The sequence below is a fragment of the Erpetoichthys calabaricus genome, chromosome 17, assembly GCF_900747795.2.
Source record: "Erpetoichthys calabaricus chromosome 17, fErpCal1.3, whole genome shotgun sequence".
In the NCBI taxonomy this organism is placed as follows: domain Eukaryota; kingdom Metazoa; phylum Chordata; class Cladistia; order Polypteriformes; family Polypteridae; genus Erpetoichthys; species Erpetoichthys calabaricus.
In genome coordinates this window covers 72,994,167-73,015,908 of record NC_041410.2, presented here as the reverse complement: position 1 = coordinate 73,015,908, position 21,742 = coordinate 72,994,167, and the positions used below count along the sequence as shown (strand labels likewise).

The following is a 21,742-nucleotide window of genomic DNA, read 5'->3' as shown; positions in this document are numbered from 1 at the left end:
AAAAGTAATCAAGCATTTCAGTCTTCAAATGTAGCAAAGTAAACTGCTTCTACTAGTAATTGAGTTATGGGATTAATGCATTTGGAATCCACTATTTTGTGTTTTTATGTGTAATTAATTTGGGAATAGCAGTAGAATTTGTATTTACTTTTTGTAATGTACAGCATATAGAGATGATCAGTAACAAAAAATACCAGTTAAAGACATTAAAGGTTAAATTAATACCATGATAGAATATGAAAAAATTCTAAATAAAGGAATAATTTAAGACACTGCATATTGTCCATAATGGCTACTGCTGGAAAACTCAACATGGTAGACTTTTTTAGCAGTCTGTTTATAAATATAAGCAAATTACTTGGATGTAACTTATTGTAAAACCCACGTGTGATTGTGTCAGCCTGGTTTAACAGTCTTATGCAGTTCTGTAAATTATGGTTCAGAGTATACACCACTGCTATAAAAGGAACTGGATATAAGGATTTGAAAACAGTGGTAATAATAAGCACATTATTGAACTATCAGGAAGAGTGTTAACTTGAAATGTTTTCATTAAGTTTTCAGTTTGCCATAGAATGAGGTGTAAAGAAAATATACTGCTCAAAAAATTAAAGGAACACTTTTTAATCAGAGTATAGCATCAAACTTTTTAATCAGAGTATAGCATCAAGTCAATGAAACTTCTGGGATATTGATCTGATCAGTTAAATAGCAAAGGGGGTTGTTAATCAGTTTCAGCTGCTTTGGTGTTAATAAAATTAACAACAGGTGCACTAGAGGGGCAACAATGAGACGACCCCCAAAGCAAGAATGGTTTAACTCATTGAGGGCCGAATGTTTTTTCCCAAAAAAAAATTTTCTGAAATGCACACTACACAATGGTTTCACACATAAATCAACGTAAAACCTCTGTTGCTGTTTGAGCTGTGGCTGTTCGGCGTCTCTGGCAGCAGCAGCTGCATGGGGTCAGCTCAATGGCCAGCAGGAATGCACGGTGGGCCAGCTGCCTGGCTGTCTTTGTGTCACAGGTGCAATGCAACACAATCTGGTTTGCACCTCTTGTCATCTTAAGTGGCAGTCCTCCCAGGCAAACGTTTCCATAGGTGTGTCGGCTACACGAACGTGTTGAGCACCACGATCAGCTGCCGTCTGATCAGATGGTCTCCAGATCACTTACATCACATCAGAGTCCAAGACGCCTGAGTCTGATTCAACGATAATACGCAAAACATCGTCCATGGAGTACTTTGCTATGCACATTCGCTTTGCACATTTGCTTTGGTCTGTTGCCGGATGTCGATACCATTTTTAGAGGTTGTTTGGTCTTTGCTACACATGCATAAGCACAGGAAATTGAGGTCAAATCAACAAAGTTAATTTTCCATCTAGCAAAGAGAGTCAAACTAAAATGTAACAGCGACTTTTGTCATAGTTTACAGTGGATTACCATCATCTACCTCTGAATTTCGACAAAAGTCGACATCTGCCCCGAAAGAGTTAACAGGTGGAGGTCACTAACATTTTCCCTCCTCATCTTTTCGGACTGTTTTTTGCCTAGTTTGCTTTTGGCTACGGTCAGTGTCACTACTGGTAGCATGAGGCGATACCTGGACCCTACAGAGGTTGCACAGGTAGTCCAACTTCTCCAGGATGGCACATCAATACGTACCATTGCAAGAAGGTTTGCTATGTCTCCCAACACAGTCTCAAGGGAATGGAGGAGATTCCAGGAGACAGGCAGTTACTCTAGGAGAGCTGGACAGGGCTATAGATGGTCCTTAACCCATCAGCAGGACCGGTATCTGCTCCTGTGGGCAAGGACGAACAGGATGAGCACTGCCAGAGCCCTACAAAATGATCTCCAGCAAGCCACTGTTGTGAATGTTTCTGCCCAAACAATCAGAAATAGACTTAATGAGGGTGGGCCCTGTGCTCACTGCTCGGCACCATGGAGCTCGACTGGCATTTGCCATAGAATACCAGAAGTGGCAGGTTCACCACTGGCGCCCTGTGCTTTTCACAGATGAGAGCAGGTTCACCCTGAGCACATGTGACAGATGTGAAAGGGTCTGGAGAAGCCGTGGAGAATGTTATGCTGCCTGTAACATCGTTCCGCATGACCGGTTTGGTAGTGTGTCAGTGCTGGTCTGGGGAGGCATATCCATGGAGGGACGCACTGACCTCTACAGGCTAGACAACGGCACCTTGACTTCCATTAGGTATTGGGATGAAATTCTTGAACCTATTGTCGGATCTTATGCTGGTGCGGTGGGTCCTGTGTTCCTCCTGGTGCATGACAATGCCCGGCCTCATGTGTCGAGAGTATGTAGGCAGTTCTTGGAGGATGAAGGTATTGATACCATGGATTGGCCCCCACGTTCACCTGACCTAAATCCAATAGAACACCTCTGGGACGTTATGTTTCGGTCCATCCGACGCTGCCAGGTTGCACATCAGACTGTCCAGGAGCTCAGTGATGCCCTTGTCCAGATCTAGCAGGAGATTCGCCAGGACACCATCCGTCATCTCATTAGGAGCATGCCCCGATGTTGTCAGGCATGCATACAAGCACATGGGGGCCATACAAACTACTGAATATGATTTTGAGTTGCTGCAATGAAATTTCAACAATATGGACTAAACTGCCGTATCATTTTTCACTTTAATTTTCGGTGTGTCTTTGAATTCAGCCTTCTGTAGGTTGATAATTTTCATTTCCATCAAACGATGTGGTATCCTTTCGTTCTTAACACAATACCTAGTCCATATCAGTATAGATATACAGCAGGATTTTTTTTCTCATTGAGATCTGATGTGTTTTCAAAGTGTTTCTTTAATTTTTTGAGCAGTTTATGTCTCTTCGGCAGTAATGTGTTTGTTAAACTTTTCTTTATCTATTTATGTTGTAGCTTTAAAATTATTAAAAAAATATGGTTTAGTGGATTAAATAAGGTCTGAACACTAACATTTCAGTATTCATAAATCATAGAATAGACAAGATCGGTGTACAATTTCAGAAACACTTAATTTTAGCCAAATGGGAGAGGCAGCTGCTGGCAAGAAGACAGCTTCCAAAACCGTATCATAAGATATAATATATATTGATTTAAAAACTATGAGGCCATGTATGTATATGATGTAGGAAAAGGAGATGATAGAAGATAAAAAGGTGAAAGTTGGAAGAAATAAGAGCTCAGTGAAAAACTAAAATGTAAGAAAAATTTAGCAAAGTGGCCAGTGAAGAATAGTAAATTTTATATAATGAAGGTAATAAAAACACCAAGAAAATTGGCCAATGTAGAATGTAAAATATTTTATAAGTAAGGTAGGGCTGCTTTGTTAGACTTTTTATGCACTATTTTGACTCTGCCAAACTAAAATTAGTGATATAAGAGACGGACCAAGAACCAATGGCTGTGTAAGCATTCCACTAGAACAAGAAGGAGATAGTGTAGCTGCATTCATGTTTAAATTATTCATGACAATTGTTGGAATAAACCTTAATAAAACTCCAGAACTCCCACTTCAAAATAAAACCAGACCAAATTATTGGTCTAATTATAATTAACTAGCCATGTGCGCCCAACTACGTTGCGCATGTTAAAGTTGTCTGTGAAGGGCTCCCTGTTTAAACGCGGCTGCCAGTCGTGAACTGGGCCCTTCGTCTCACAGCATTATGATTTTTTATAAGGGAAACAAAATTACAAAACAAAACCCTTGGACATTGATTCGATAGGAACGGCCTACTCGGAATCACTGTCCGAATAGTAATTATGTGGTGGTGGAGGAGCATTTCTGCTTCTCTCCGTTCACAGTCTGTCTCGTTTTCATGACGCTGTCATTTCCTCTCACGATCTCTTCTCAACCTTTCTCCAATCTCGCAGGTTGCTTTGTGGCAATCCAAAGAGTAAGGAAGAACCAATGCTTCTTTCTTGAACTCCAAACGCCGACTGATGGAAAATCACAGAAGTGTGCCCGACTTATATACTCTGATTGCCGACTCCAAGAAGTGGGTGAACATTCGATTTGGACGAAGTGCTGCCAACGACGGTCGATAGAAACACAAAAACCACAGTCTCGACAACGAAGCAGGTCAGATCTAAACACAAAGCACGGTGTCGACGCCAGATCTAAACACAAAGAGTGCTATCGACAGTGTTTGTAAACAAAAGTAACAACCAAGGTGTTGTGTATTCAGCCAGTACAAACAGCACGTAGTCTCCTTTAGTTCAATCCTCTTTAATCACCACACTCCAACCTCATCCAACGATCCTCTCCCTCACTTCCTCTCCTCCTCCATCACTACTGCCCTCTACTGAACACAGCAGGAACACCACACAAGGCAGTGAATTCGCGGACAAACAAAGATCAAGATCCAAATGAAGATTATATATAAAGATTTGTGCTACTTGCAGAGCAAGGATAAGCTTACTTGTTGTGTAAGCGAAAAAGGAGTGTTATTAGAATGTATATATTCTGTAAATTCAACATGGCTATTATATTGTGAACACACACATTTTAATGGAATTTTAACATCAGATGCATAGTATTGATATCCAGTTCTCTTTATAGCAGTCTACCAGAAAGAGGATAATATTACGATATAAACACCTGTTGAATATCCACTGGTGCATGACCATATTACACTTACTGTGAAAAGTTACCATACAGATGTCCAATCCTATTTTAGTGTGTAACTTCGATATTATTTATTCATCAGGTGTAACAAATGGTAGCACTGCCATCACTGAATTTGAATCCCTTGTGTGGTTGTTGTCTGTACAGAGTTTGCACATTCTTATTGTGTCAGTGTAGGTTTTCTTCTTTTCTTACTACAGTTTTCGTCCTACATTCACACAGACATTCAGGTTAGTTTTCTTGCCATTTACAAAGTGACACATTGGGAGTCGGAGTGTGGATGTGTGTATACTGTAAGTGAGCCCTGCAATGGACTGGCATCATCTTCTTTTTTCTTGGCTCATCTTGTTATTTTGCTGTTTTCCATACTTTATAAGTATATGCAAGGCAGGAGTCATACCTGAACGGATCATTGTAGTATTTAGCACACACCCTAACTCACAGTTGGCCAGTTTTAAATAACCAACTGATCCAGTACATACGTTTGAAATGCTAGAAGAAAACTCACAAACACACGAATGCTTACTGATGCTGATTAGTTTCCATTAAAAAACAGACATCCAAAATAACTAGTTATAGACATTTTTAGACCTTATTCTGTGTCTTATCCATATACAAGGGGGCTCCGCCCCCTGCTCGCTTTGCTCGCCTACCCCCAGCATTTTGAACCCGTGCCCGCTGGGCAGCCTTAGTTTCAGACGCGTGTTGTAGGAGCTTGTGTTGTTTTGAACCCGTGCTTGCCCTGCTTCTGCGGTTTGAGACACGTGTTGTAGGCGTATATCCATCAGTCAAGCTCGTTCGGTTTGAACCCGTGCCTGCTTTGCCTCCGCAGTTTCAGGCGGTGGGTCGCGTTCGGCATTTTGTACGATCCCAAGCAGCACATTATTCCTAACTTCACTCCGCATTAGTGCCACGCACAATATGGCGGTGACGCCTGCGCCTTCACTACGCAGTAGTGCCACTCACAATATGGCGGCAACGCCTGCGCCTTCCGTATTATGTTGGGTTTTACCATGCTGTGTAGGCGCCTTTGCCTTTCGTACTTTCCCGCGCCTTCCGACGCGCGATGTAGGCGCCTGCACCTTCCGGGTCTGCCTCCGCTGTGTGGTGTGGACGTTTAACTGTCGTTTTTTCTGCTTTTATATTCTGTATCTCGCTGTGCATGTGTTTCGTGCCTAGGTTTTTTTGAAGCTGTTGCATTCCAGTTTTCATCATCTGTAACCTGCTCTCCATGTGTTTGGCCCCGTTCTTTAACCTCTTTATGACGTTTTACTTTGTTTCCTACTCTGTCTTTTATTTCTGACCTCGCTTTATCCTGCTTGCGGCATGTCAGACGGTTTGTAGTCTCTCCCGTTTCGCTCTGGGGCGGGGGGGGGGGGGGGGGGGGGGGGCTTTGAGTGGCGCCTGCGCACGTTCGTAATCTCTCCCGTTTCACTCTGGGGAGGGGGGCTTTGTGTGGCGCCTGCGCACTATATCTCCTGCGTCCACGGGCAGGTCCCTGCGTCCATATCCGGTTTACCATTCTCGGTTAGTAATATGGATTTTACGGTAGCTGAAGATATCTAAATATGTATAATATGCTCTTGGTAGCCATTTTCTTAGGTATACTTGTGTAGTACTGTGTGGGGCCCTCTTTTGCTTCCAATACAGATACAGTTCTTCCAGGAATTTTGATTCAGTGATCAAGCAGAACTTGCAGATTTTAGATCACACACTGATGCTGCAAACATTCCATTCCATCTCATCTAAAGGTACTTTGCTGGATTGAGTCTAAACATTGTGCATTCCATCAGAGTAAATTGTAATCACAGTCATGGTCTTGGAACCAGAGATGAAGAGTGCTTTGCAACATGGCACATGGATACCACCTGGAAGTCTACACTTCAGAAATAACTTAGACTAGTGCCATTAAAGGGGCACACTTGGTCACCAGCAATATTTAGGTATGATGTATTTTCATGACTCTAAACTAGTATTCGGATGCCTAATGTATGCCAAGAAAATATTCTCATCATTATACTATTACCACCAACCTGAAGAGAAGACACAAGGCAGGATTGACTTGTACACTTATGATGTTTATGCCAAAGTCTGATTCTACTGTCTGCAGCTTAAGTCTGTCTGTTAAGCACCTTGAGCTACATTATTTGTATGAAAATGTGCTATATAAATAAATGTTGTTGTTGTTGCAGTGAAATTTGTCAGACCAGGCAGCACTCCTCCAATCAGCATTTGGCCTATTTTGGCTATCACTGGCCCTAATCTTCCTGTTTTTAACTGACTGGAGTGTAACCCAGCATGGTCTACTTCTGCTGCTGTGGCACTTTCATTTTAATGTCCAGTCTTTCTGCATTGCACGCAATTTTTGTAAAAAACTGTTTTCTAAGTATTTATGACATTGTATTAGATTGGATAATCTCGTCATTCTCCTTTGAACTGAATTTTTCATTAGCAAAGTGTTTTTGCTGACAGAAATGTTGTTTAGTCAGAATGTTTTTTATCACGTCATTCTCTGTAAACACTTGAGATTATAGTGAATGAAAATACCAGGAGGGAATCTGTTTTTGAAATGTTCCAACTACTAAACTTTGTGCAAACACCACGCTAATGTTTGTAGGTAACAACAGAGGAGACTCCTGACCATGGCAAAGAGTTACACAGTACACAGTACAGTTACACAATATATACACAGTATATTGAACCGCAGGGATATTGTTGATTGTTTGGAGGAGCAAGCATGTCTAACAAAGTGGCCATTGAGTTTATTTTCCCAGTCACAGAACATTAAAAGCTAGAAAGGACTGAAACATATAGTAAAATTAGATAGATAGATAGATACTTTATTAATCGCAAGGGGAAATTCACATACTCCAGCAGCAGCATACTGATACAAAAAAAAACCAATATTAAATTAAAGAGTAATAAAAATGCAGGTAAAAACAGACAATAACTTTGAATAATGTTAACGTTTACCCCCCCCCGGGCGGAATTGAAGAGTCGCATAGTTTGGGGGAGGAACAATCTTCTCAGTCTGTCAGTGGAGCAGGACAGTGACAGCAGTCTGTCGCTGAAGCTGCTCTTCTGTCTGGAGATGATACTGTTTAGTGGATGCAGTGGATTCTCCATAATTGATAGGAGCCTGCTGAGCGCCTGTCGCTCTGCCACAGATGTCAAGCTGTCCAGCTCCATGCCAACAATAGAGTCTGCCTTCCTCACCAGTTTGTCCTGGCATGAGGCGTCCTTCTTCTTTATGCTGCCTCCCCATCACACCACTGCGTAGAAGAGGGCACTCGCCACAACCGTCTGATAGAACATCTGGAGCATCTTATTACAGATGTTGAAGGACGCCAGCCTTCTAAGGAAGTATAACCGGCTCTGTCCTTTCTTACACAGTGCATCAGTATTGGCAGTCCAGCCTAATTTATCATCCAGCTGCACTCCCAGGTATTTATAGGTCTGCACCCTCTGCACACAGTCACCTCTGATGATCACGGGGTCCGTGAGGGGTCTGGGCCTCCTAAAATCCACCATCAGCCTCTTGGTTTAAATTTACTTAAATGAAGCACTACGTTTTCCTCAGTTTTCATAAAGGTGATATTCCTTTTGTAACATGAGAACCATTTGTACATAAGGGACAACTTCAGAGTAAAGTAGGGTTGAGTAGGATAGATGTTTGGGGAGCAGTGTTACTCATATAGTACATAAATCAGTTCCCTTTGTAAAATCCCAGGAGAAGGTTAACACCAGAGGCTGCTGCCTAATTGTTTCTGGAAACCTTCGTGAAACTCCGCTGAACTACTTGGATTGCAATGAAGCTGTGTTTCATTTTTTTCTTGTTTTTCTCTTAGTCTGTCTCATTAGCATGTATATGACCAACCTACTTTATACACTAGTTAGTTCATTTTGTGTGCTCCTAACTTGGCCATATATCAGTCATTCTCAACACAGACCTTTGTTTCCAAAACTGCCGTAGTGACTCAAGCTTATACAGTATAAATATGTTGGACAAATGGAGACTTTTTCGTCCATCCTCAAGATGGTACTCACTAAGCATTTTTTTAGTTTATGGTAATGTGTTGGCATTTGTCCAGTCATATAATCTTATTGTCTTATTATCTCATACACCACTATATACGGCTTGTTGCTTTTATTTACATCTTAACATTTTAATCTGCTCTTACTTGCAAACAAAGTCTTAAATCTCTTTCCTCACAGATAGACTTCTTCATTGAGACTCCACTCCTGATATCATATAATCTCTGTGGGAATTTTCTAAAGATATGCCTAAGAGACCAAATAATATTATGCTCTGCTTTTAACTAGAAGAGGTATACAAGAAGGATGCTAGAAATTACAAACTCTTCTCTAAGAGTGAAGACAATAATGTCAAGCTGTTTACTTTACTAGAAATAATTCATGCTCTGGGCTGAGTCTAATATTTTGTCTACCAAAAATAATGAACATCTGCTACTTAAATCATGTCATTCACACCATGAATATGAAGAAATGGCAAATAATGTTTTAACACAGCCAACACAGAAGAGATAACCTTTTTAACCTCATCAATAAATCTGACACAAGTAATCAGTCAAAACTTTAAACAAAAATAAAATACGATTTGAATCCATGAAAAATCAGATAGATTATTAAGTAGACCTGACATTCCAGTACTTCAAGGTATAGTCATAATAAACTGGATCACCTGCTAACACTGCATTATATTATTGGCGCTATAAAAAAACTCAGCAGAATGGAGAATCTCAGAGTACAGAAAGATACCTGATTCATTTTACAAAATACTTGCATCAAACATGGCGGCACAATGGGTGTCAGCACCAACTCAAATGTACAATTCAGTAACTTCAAACCTTGTTCCTGGTTGTTGTCCATGTTGAGAATGCATGTTCTTTCCATGTCTCCAAGGGTTTTTCCTCCCATATTCTAAGTACAGTATGTGCATGTTAGGGTATTGGACAATTGCGTATTCGTCCCAGTAGGATTGTGAATGTATTAGTGACCTTACCAGGTCTTCTTTGTGTCCATTATTAAAGTTACAGACTTTTCCCCAAACCTGAACTAGATGAAGTGGGTTATATTTTTTGTACCCAGACTATCAATACTAATGCTCTTAATGTTTCAAGTAGCCTTATTACTTAAACTAAACAAAAAAATATAAAATAAAACTTCAAGTGTTGCCAAAGTTATGTCAAAAACTACTTGCTAACCTCCCGCTATTATTTCACAGGACCAAACAAGATCCATTAATGGCTGAAACTGTTTCCTTTTAATTTTGCCTTGTATTTAACAGACTGTATAGTGTCAAAATTATTTCTAGTGGCAGAAAAAGCCTTCATTGTCAATAGTATTTTTAATGTAGTTGCCTTCGTTATATTAGTAGCCTTCTAATGTTGCTTTGACTGAAGATACACATACATAGTGTATACACACATAGTGGCTATGGGATGTACTATATTGTCTTAATACCAACCAGGTGGTCTTGTTACTGGGCCAACTTAAGTGAAAATTACTCATGCCATTGAGGTAATTTCACGGTATAATGAATTATCATTAATTTAATCTGTTTGTTAATCAATTATTAATTGGCTAATACTTTTTTTTTGTTATCTGAGATAGTTAAAAACTAATTTCTACAATGAGTTCACTGAGTGAAGAGTTTCTCTTATTAGGATTAATAGACTGTGACATTTTTACCAATAGGAATTCCATCCATCCATCCATTAACCAACCCGCTATATCCTAACACAGGGTCACGGGGGTCTGCTGGAGCCAATCCCAGCCAACACAGGGCGCAAGGCAGGAACAAATCCTGGGCAGGGCACCAACCCACACCCACACACCAAGCACAATTTAGGATCTCCAATGCACCTAACCTGTATGTCTTTGGACTGTGGGAGGACACCAGAGCACCCGGAGGAAACCCACGCAGACACGGGGAGAACATGCAGACTCCACGCAGGGAGGACCCGGGAAGTGAACCCGGGTCTCCTAACTGCGAGGCTGCAGCACTACCACTGCGCCACTAGCACTCCAGCCACTGTAAAAAAAAACCTCACACTGTTCCATTCCATTCAAAGTAGTCAGCCATTGCACAACTGCACTTGAGTCCTAATTAAGTATCCTGTGGTGGTTAGTGTTCTGGTGGGTGCAGCAATGCACTGTATCAGTGCATGCGCCCAACTTCTCTCTCTTACCAATAGGGATGCGATTTCAATTTTACCTTTAGACAACTAGAAAATGAATAATAATAAACTGAAATATTGAGGTACTGGGATAACATTGTATTATGGGGTCCCCAGAAATCCCAAAAAACAAATTTACCAGATTTAAAGTTAGTATTGTCTTTACAGTTTTGAGCCATGTATTAACAAAATAACTAATGGATTTTGTGCTTGTTATAAGAGAACATTGATAACTTGAAGCAAATCATAAAAATTAAAAAAAAAAATCCCTTGGAGTAACAAAGTCAAGGCAAATATCAAATCTACCATTTATATCTTGCCTGATCTGCCAGCAACCAAAAAGGTCAATAGGAAGGATTTGCTCTATCTTGATATGAAATGAGCTAAGGATTTAACACAACAGGGGACTTTTTTAACTTATTGGCTGTTTTCTTGAAAATTACCTCTTTTCTACTTATTCTCATGTTTTGGTTTGTTGTGACTTATTTATTTTTTCCCTTTACATATACATTTAACCAGAGATCAAAGCAAATACTGTCTAGATAATGAAAAATCTAACTTGTGGATTTCGCCAGCTATAAAGTGATACTATTTTACAGTATTACGTTTGTCTGGTGGTCAGTGTGCCCTCCTTAATACTTAGTGTGAAGGGGTTCATGCTGTTCCTAAACAACCTACTATAGTAAAAGAAGCACCTAGGCAATAAAAACAAGTCAGCCTTTAGCTGAACTTTCAAGTGTTAAGTAACTAAGACCACACTAGAAAGGTTTATACGCAATAGCATGTGCCTCTGTCCTGTTGATTTTTATTTTTTTTTTTTTGTTTGGTAATCATTTGGGGTTCTTTTACTGCACTTTGACATAATCTGCAAGTATTTGTATTCCTTCCTACCATTTCCTTTATGCATACCTGAATATATTATATTTTATATTGTTGTTTGTTAAGCACCAAGCCATGATGTTCCCTCTGAAATGAGATAAATTAAATAAAGATTGGATGACTGAATAATCAATCATATTTCAGATCAGTTAAGCTTTGGTACAGCATGCTTACCATGTGTTTATTTCTAAAAATAAGGGAATGTCAGCAATGTTTTATGGTTGTTTATATTTATATCTTAGTTTGTTTTTCCATAATTTTATCTATTCATAGAAACTGTGGGCGTGTGGTTTCCAAAAAAAGAAGCCAGTTTCCATAAAGAGTGTAAGCCATACTACAACATGCCCTAAATTATGGGTTATTATTTTATGTCCTCTGTCAAAATGTATGTGTACTTCATCTGAGTATAATGATGACTTCCATTGAGAACGGACTTTTAAACATAGAAAATATAGGAAAAAAATAACACGAGAAAAGCATGTAACTGTTAGAGCTATTATACGTCACTTTATATTGTCATATTGTTTTGCGTGAATTATCTAATTCGAGTGACATAATTATTGATATTTTGTACTTGTTATTGTCATTTATATCACATTAAGTTGTTTAATGTCACATTAAAATGAGTTAGCCCTCCAAAGAGCCATATCTTCCTGTAGATTATTGCTATACTCAGCTTAATTTAGCATTTCAAATCATAACATTCACAGTACCCCCCTCTAATTTGTTTTAGGTGATTTTCTTTAACCTTTAAACTTCTCTTTACAGAGATAGGAGATTTGAAAGACCTGGAAACACTGGACCTTTCTACAAACCTCTTAACCACGCTCCCAGAGAGACTTCACCAGTGCCTTTCTTTGCAATGTCTGACAGTGGATCGCAATAGATTATGCTGTTTTCCTCGGCAACTCTGTCAACTACCGAGTCTAAATGAGCTCTCTATGGCCGGGAACTGCCTTGCTTTTTTGCCACTAGGTGAGTTTGGATTGTCAGTGCATGCAATGCAAGTAAAGGTGACTCAGATATAAAAGAACCCTTGACATGTTTTACTCGGCTTGTATACAGCGCATCTATATGGAATATCAATTTAAATTACAGGGACTGGATGGAATATAAAATGTTTCTTTGATTTAGCCTTCCCTTAGAAATAGCATAACAAGGTTAGTCTAAGCATATACAATAGTGGTAGCATACTTACTACAATTATTTTTTTATTATTATTATTACCTTAAAAAATTTTTAAATGGAAGTTGTTCCTTTTTCCGTAATGGCTTTAAAATTTTAAATTAAGAACAAAGCGTTATAAAGTTTTTCAATACAGCCTTTTTGAGCTGACTTGTTTGCCAAACATTTGGACCTAACTTTCTACCTCTCATCATGAAATATTGCAAAAATTATCATAACTTATAAGCGATGAAGGAAACACAAATTTTGTAGAAAAGGATTTAGTTGCATGTATTGGATTTAGATGTTCCTTTCCTTTTGTCTTTTAGATTTACTTGTTGAATTCCAGCGTTCATATCTAAAAGGCCAGTCACGGGGAAAATATGGACATACTGTAAATGTTGTGTTTCATAAACTGATTCAATTAATTTTACAGAATACAAGCAACATCTTTTTTTTAATTTTTTTTGTTACTGGGCAGTGAAGTAGGTTACAGTGTTGTAGTTGTTACAGCTATTTTAGTTTTAATAAAAACATCCTTCATGTGCCGACAAACTGTATAGAAGTCTCTTGTATGGGCAATTTTCATAATTCATATTTTTAATCTAACAAATTGATTAAATGACAAATAATACATTTTCTTCCATGTTTAGTATTTATCATTACTGAATATTTGACATTGATTTATATAGCCTGGTTCTCAGAAGCTGATTAAAAAGCACTTCTTTAAATCATTTCATTCACTTTGTGTTTTGTACTGTTTAAATTTGATAACACATTTTTGTTTCTTTTTTTAACAACTGTTAGTCCCAAATCAGTGTAACTTTTGTTTTCAAATGTTTTATTTATTCTCTGCTAGAAATCAAATCTGTCACACTGTATATCTCACGGTATATATTCCAATTAACAAGTTAAGGTGGAGCCATTATTTAGAATTTTCTGTTTTGTTAGTTTATGTTGCTAATGCAATTGTGAGAAAGAATCTTCAAATAAGAATCATTTTTCCCTGCCTTACTTTTAAATTTTTGCTACAATTTTAGATGTCTGAACAGCCTTTCGCCGTAGAGCTCTGTGCCAGCCAAGCATAAGTGGCAGTGCATTGCTGCCTGGATAACCACACTGATTTCATAATGCTGGCCTTGCACCTGATCTTTTACCAACGCAAACGGACATTAAATTCAGGTGGCTATGTCTATTCTGATGGTTGGATGAGAAGAGATGTTTCTATTGGTTTTTTTCTAAATTCTGTATAAGCAGAAATCATACTTATGGGGCTGTGTCTTGTTGTGCCACAAAAATATTTGTTTCCCTTACTGGATATTTGTAGTTTGAAGACTCTACAGCTGATGGGTAGCATTCATTATTTTCCACAGTGACAAACATTTGACTAGTATATGCCTCATTTAACATCCTGAAAGTTAGTTTCTGTAATCTTGAAGCTGAGAGTGCTGTTTTACTGTTTGCCGGATTACATGGATGAAATCATCTTTTTTTTCTTCTTTTTTTTTACCTATCACAAAAGACACGATAAGGAAATATTTATTTGACAATTTTCTTTGTGGTTGACAGTCAGCAAATATAACAATGCAATAGGCTTTTCAGTGCCGTAAACCTTGCACTATCTTTTAGACTACATAGTACCTGTTTCCAATCTTTATTGCCGTTTCTTTTGTTTTCACATGTCACTTATTTCCAATCAGTTAATTTATTTTTTCCCATGTAGCTCTTGGTAGATGTGGATGGTGGGGAAACACTAAAGGGGTTATTATTGATATCCATGTTTCTGTCTTTATAGTGCTTTAGTGCGTTACAACTGACTAATGCCCACAATTGGTTTCTCCATATTCCCATTACAGTTATGCATAAATATCAGCCATAGTCATTTCCTATTTCATAAGAACTTCAATCAGTACATTTCAAGACCCTAATCTGACAGGGACCTATGAACATGAGATTGAGGCAAGTTTATCATTTTTCATTAAGATGTGGGCCAGCAGGTAAAGGAGTTTATTGTACATAGTTTGTAGTTACTGAAAGCTCTTTCACTTGGTAGACTTCATGGCTAAAGAGGATCTGAGTTGTAGCACAGCCTACGGTCTTTTCCCGTTTCCCCTTTAAATCAGGAATTGTAAGATTTACAGAACATACGACAATGCGTTTGATATTAATCTTAACGCTCACCTTTAACCATAGTTTGTCACCTTCGTAGGTATGTTTTTTTTTTTTTTGCAAATAGTCTTTTAATTATAAAATTAACTTTTTGAGGACTGGCAAACCTACCTATTAACTCATTACATTTTAAGGACCTTATCAACCCTATTTTTAATTTTTGTTTCAGTTCGTTAATTTGTAATCATTGCTTAAGTATACCTTTGTTTCAATGACCGTCAACAATTTTTTTTTTTAATTAATTTGATAAACTTTATTAATCCCCGAAGGGAAATTGTCTTTTCACATGACCTTTGGAAGTTCGAGCACAGTGTCAGCCATTGTACAGAGCCCCAGAGCAATTTTCAGGTTAACAGCTTTGCTCTAGGACCCATCAGAGTAGGATCCCTTCTGGGAGTATCAGGATTTGCACCTTAGGGCAACAACATCACACCAATTTTATAGATTTAATAAAAGATGCACAATATATGAAACATTGCTGTATTTTAGTAAGTTCATTTTTATGCAACACAAAACTTTTATGGTTAATGTAAACCATGAGTTTGTATAAAATTACACTGCAATCTCCTACGTGATGGTTACTCTTACATAGCAACCTTAATCTGCTCAATCCAATTTAGAGGATGCAAGGCCAGTCCTTGCAGTACTGGACACGAGGCAGGAGACTGTTCAGGTCAGAACATCATCCATTACTGGACCAACATGTGCACACACCCACACTTACACAGAGTCATTCCGGAATAACAAACTAATGGTACCTGCACTTCTCGGAGACATGCAAAGAAAACCTACATAGTCACCGGCAGATTGAGCTAACTCAACACTTACAACAATCAGTCATGGAATTTGAGTCCAGACACCTGGATACATGAGGCAGCAGAACTACCAGCTACAAATGTGGCACCTAATACAAAACAACAATAAATAAAAAGAAGCTAAATGTGTATATTAGAAAAGGAGTTTTAACGTATAATAAATTGTTCCAATGACTAATATCATCAAGTACCAGTTTACTGTATTTTTAGTGTGTCATTTTCCTATTATGCTTGCTGTGCTTTACTCCTTTTTCTTTACTACTTCTTTTCTTTACTCTTTTTCCTTTTTTAAGACCTTAATAGGTTGCTCCATACTGTACATTCACTTCACTCAACTTTTTTGCATTCTTCAAACAATAGTACAACTGAAAGAGTTTTCCGTGCCAACCATGTGGATGGCATATGCTAATACTGTGATATAAGAAGCAGAATCAGTGTTTGTTAGCGATCTGTAGCTTCTGGTCATTCCCTCAAGCAGTCCTTTGATCTCAAGGAGTCTGGTAGAGGCAAATGGAAATGCTTCAGACACAACAGTGTTCTTGAAAGCAGCCACATGAAAAGAGTCTTTGTGACACTGAACCAATCTTCCACAGATGGAAAACTTCCTTAGTCTATAAAAAAATCACTCAGCCAGATGCACAATGCAGCATCCCTCTGTAACAAAAATCGAAATTCTTCATAACGTGCAGAATATTTGTCCATGTGTGCAGCAATCATTCTTAATAGGTGAAAATAGGTGAAGAATTATAGTTCACTTTGATAAACAGCATGAAAGATTTTATTGTAATACAAACTATCCTATTGTTGTAGTGTTGTTGCAATAAGAAATAATCATATACAGTTAAAAACTTAATTCATTACATTTGAGCAATTTAATTAATTCTATAATTAAATTAAATTCCTGTGACATTTTTTACAGTTCAGTGAAAAATACTTTTTGGTAGTGCTGATGGTGCAGAAGTGTCTAAAATGCAATGACAATATAGAACATTGGACAATGACCTAATGCAGTAAATAAAGATTGCAATGGCAGCGCAAATACAACATTAAGATATATAAATGTAAGATGTAAGCATAAGTCATGGACCAGACAGAACAAGTAACAAATGTGTAGTGCAAGTAACTGAAACACAACAAGGTCAGTAATACTGAGTGCAAAGTGATTGGTAGTCCACATGCTTACATGGTTGTGTTGGTTCCAATTTCAGAAGATGACTGTGTGTGATTTAACAGTTTAATGGCCATACTATTGAATGTTACGCTGTGATTGTGTGCTGTAATGGGTAAAGAGTTTTATACTGGAGTATGTATTAGGATTGGGAATTGTTGGGGAATACATGAAAGTATAATGTTCCGATAATTGGGCTATGATAACAAGATTTACACTTCATGCAGAAATTAGACAATCATGCCTGGTGCCAACAAACGTGCAGATTTGCTTCTATCACTTTAGTATGTGCGGTCCAAACCAATGGAAATTTCTTACTCCCTACACATCTTTTGTGGGTGGGTTCATGACTCCACTAATAAACTAGGCAATTTTAAACAGCTGCTGCCTTACCTTTCTGTCAGTGGCACTGTACACTAGTATCCATGGACGGATCTACCATCAAGGTATTCTGGGTGTGCACCCAGGGGGCCATGATGTCAAAGGACCTTTTCTGCTTTCACATTTTGAGGTTTTGCAAAAAGAGTTTTAAAGAACATTAAATAGCAATTGTGTCTTACCTAGCATCAGAGTCTCCAATACATGACTATTAAATGCTCTACCTTGTCATAGTTCATAGAGGCAGCTTTATAGATGAGGATAACAAATTTTTGAGTAAATCACAGGACAAGAAATTTAATTGTGCAGGGCTGACTTTATTTTTTGACTCACAAAAGTGTACCTGTGGGCTTATGTAATATGTTTACTTTAACAAATGATGATTTTTTTTCATCTGCTATGCAGGTTAAACTGATGAAATGACCTTGGACTGCACATAAAAGATTCTGTATATGATACCATAAATTTAACAGTGACGGTATTGTAATGGTGCAGCTCATCTCACAGAATGTGGGCTCCAGGTTTTATTTTTTATCATCTGGAGTATGTCTATTTCCTGACCTTTCTTCCCACAATTATTGGAAACACTTACTAAACAGATTACTGTTGCATGAATATGTTGTGTAGTTATGGCAGTGCAGTGGGGGAGTGCTGCCTTGTCCAGGTTGGTGTTATACTAGCTAGCTTCCACCAATCATTAAAAATGTGTGTATTGGTTAAAAAAAAAGTACAATAAGTTCTTTTTTTGTTTTGCTATTACTTTTCTGCACTTCAGTTTTTTCCCAATGTTTTCACCTTTCCATTAATTTGGCAACTCTATTGTCTTATTTCTATACTTTTTAAGCAGACTCCATTCTGGCATTTTCATTTTTACTGAAGAATCTAAGAAGTTTGCATTTTAAAGCCTGGGGCGTCATGTATACAACTTTGCTTAGACTTCTTACTGAAATTTTATTATCCAGTCATCATCATGAGGCAAAGATCATTGTTATCTCTAAAAACTCACAACTTGTGTAGCCTGCCATTGGCAATATCCTCAAATAATGCTAGCATTACCATTTCCAGTGACATCATCCAATGCAGAGCACAACCTTTTATTGACAAAATAGATTGGTTACATACTGAGGCAATTGCCATTAAGCATATGCATTAGGTGTTATTACCAACATTGAAGATTACTGTATTGAGAGAACCTTTAAGTTAACTGATATAATTAATAAAAGAATATCATTGAAATGCACAATGAAACGAGATCTAAGGTTAATTTCATTGTCTTGCTGCCCACAAAAAGTCTGTTTAGGAGATATGGATGGTCGCATCTTTGGTAACTGTAAGGCAATTTTCACACTAAGTTAAAATTTTTTAAATTCTTAGTTTTCTGTAATAAACGGCTTGCATTCGTTTCTGAGTGTAAGCAAGTTTTATATATGAGTCCCCTAGCCTTTAAATTACTGTATGCGTAGTGTTCTGGATATATAACTTTGTGATTCCTTACCTACTCCATTGATTGCTTTAATTTTTTTCTACAGAGCTCTGTTCATTTTTTCTATTATTAACTTCACTTGTTTGACTTGGCTGTCTCTGGTCATTGCCAGCTGACAATTATGCTAATGATTCTCTTCTTTTCCAAGACATTCAAGATTTTTACGTTTTCTGTGATTTTTCGCCGTGCTATCATTTTGACTGGATTCATACTTTATTTTCAAGCATTGATATTGTGTGTTTTTCTTTCATGGAGAGTTGTCCCAGATTTCATATTAGTTTAGGCCTACTGACTCCAAAGGTCAAAAACAGTGGCTTAGATTAACACTACGCAGCTCTTTTACATGCACACAATTAAAGGCAAAAGAAACACACAGATAGATAGATAGACACACACACACGCACACAAACACATACACATACATACATACATTATTAATCCCCAAGGGGAAATTCACAATAAACCATTCACCTGCTGGTGTATGAAAATTTATGCTGATCCGAAGTAAAAACTAGAGCAGAAGATGTGGTAATTATGCTTAAATGTTAAAGCATAAATGCATAGAAATACCCAAAATTAAAACAGTATTCTGTACTTTTCCCTCATGTTTATCATTTTATGTAAAAGAATTTTGATTAAGAATTATTGATTGAACTGCTCATATACTTATGGAGAACACCATTTAAGCAAAGAAAAAATTATTTAAATAAAACAGCAGTCTAGCTGGTGAATAAAAACTGCATCCCTTCTAGTCCATAAAGTATTAACACCTAAATGAAACAATTTAAATTAAATTAGCTGTTAGTCTAGGCAAAACAGTATTGATCATTCAGAGTGGGTGTTTAGGTAGCTGCATTTTACATTTGGATTGACTGGCATGTTTCTGCCTCAAAATCATATGTCAGTCAGAACAAAAATATGCAAATCAGTTAATAATCCAATATTTGAATCAAACTTTCATAATGGTCGATTTGGCACAAAACTACTTTCGCTAAAATACCTTTAGAATGCAATGGGATCAGCAAAATATAGCCTAAAATGTCTGTTTAATTTAGTTGTGCCTGTAATTAAGTGCTTAGTTAACATTCCAGCACATTCGACAAAGGTTCTTTTTTTCCTTCATGATTTGAAAAGCTTTGCTGTAAAAGCATTCACTCTCTGTTGCTGCTATGAAGGACAGACAGATATACAAACTCACTGCAGCAGGACCCCAAGTACAGTGAGTACTTTGTAATCTATGAGCCTTTTGAAGACGCGTGCATGATTAGATGTGTCCCAAAGACTTTTGATTCAATGACTTGCTCCCTGTTGAGTACTATCTTTATGTTTTGGACTATTAACAGAAGCACAGGCAGATATGCAATTGATCCTCTGCTGATTGGTTCACAAGCTTTGCTTTGCCAAATGCCAGGCATCCTATTGGCTGAGGGTATTAACTCATTCATGTCATTGACATATGCCTGGACCTTCATCTGATTGTATTGTCCATGTTTCTAGTGTCATTGTTAAAAGTATCCGATGCAAAACAATGAGGAGATGTGTCCCTAGTAATATTGGTTTGAAGTCTTTCTCCCAGTGCACTGTTTTCTGTCCTCTTTGCACTTTCCAAGGAGGTTTTGGTAGCTACAGTATGCATCGTATCCTCTTCTGATTGATTCTCAAACCCTGGCTTTGTAAATGCTAGGCTTCCTATTGGCTGAAGGCACTGGACCTTCATTTTCTTCCATTCTTCATCTTTTCTCTGTAAATACTGAAAGTATCTGATCATAAATCATGACTAGATGAGTCCATAACATTTTTGATTCAATGACTTGCTCCCTGTTCAGCACTATCTTTATGTTTTCTGTTGGTGTTAAGCTGTCCCAGGGAGGACACGGATTGGCTGGCTTCCCAGCCGGGCTGAGTGGCAATGGGAGGATGGAAGGAAGTTGCCCCCTGTGGGCTATGTGCTGTCCTTCAGTGTGACAGATAGAAGCATCCCTCTGGTGGATCTACCATTTGCATATCTGCAGGGCTGCATGGAAGTTGTAGTCTGAAATGGCAGGGGGGCTGCCAGGGGGATCTGCAGTAAGAAGCAGTTCTCGTTTTAGAGAGGTTCCGACAGACTCAGAAGAGCTTCCTGGGTGCAATGTGGTGTCACTAGTCTGGTATAAAGGAAACCCTTCCACTTTTCCCAGGCAAGTTGGAGTCCGATGTTGAAGAAGGACAATGCTCACCTGTGCAGTAGTAGAAGTGAAAACAAGGAAAATAGAACAGGATGTGTATTGTTTGTAATTGTGAAACCTTCGGAAAGAAGCCTGTTTAAAGTTATTCCTTTAAAATAAAAGAATCTATTTTGAACCTGGGACTTGTCTGTGCAATTGTGTCTGGAGATCACTAACACCACACACTTGTTATTGTTTACAAGTAAAAATGCAGGGAGCTTTAAGTTAATTGAGGTCCTGTGTGTCACAAAAATACTAGAGCATATCCTTACACCAGAAGGGTGGATTCTATAGTAGGGTGTTGACTTGCATGTTCAAAATGATATTCCATGAACTGTGAAAAATTTTTACTCTTCAGATTTGTTTTAATTTAATGAATTTCATGTCCTCTTTAATTATTTTCTACCCTTCTTGTTAGTGATGTTATGACTACATTAAACAAATCCAAATACTAAATACGTAGTAATGTACATTAAGAAATTCTCTTACCCAATTGATTGGTCCACTAACAGGCAATCTTGTAATATAAATTGTTGGCTTATCACTGAACACATAAAGCGACTTTTGTTACATACAGTAAGTCTTTGGGTCGCTATTTTGAATTTGTGACCACATAACGGAATGCCTTTATTTGTGTGCTGATG

General features: G+C 38.0%; 1 protein-coding gene across 3 annotated transcripts in view; it reads left to right on the top strand.

Moving 5' to 3' along the window:
* The window catches only part of lrrc28 (leucine rich repeat containing 28), a 151,212-nt gene that overhangs the window by 106,514 nt on the left and 22,956 nt on the right, over positions 1-21,742 (top strand). For 2 of the 3 annotated variants that reach the window (XM_028822799.2, XM_028822800.2), the window contains one exon: positions 12,486-12,692. The exons of the other annotated variant lie outside the window; for it this stretch is intronic. In XM_028822799.2, the coding sequence (XP_028678632.1) occupies positions 12,486-12,692 (207 nt within the window). The remainder of the gene's footprint in view (positions 1-12,485; positions 12,693-21,742) is intronic. 3 annotated transcript variants of the gene reach the window in all.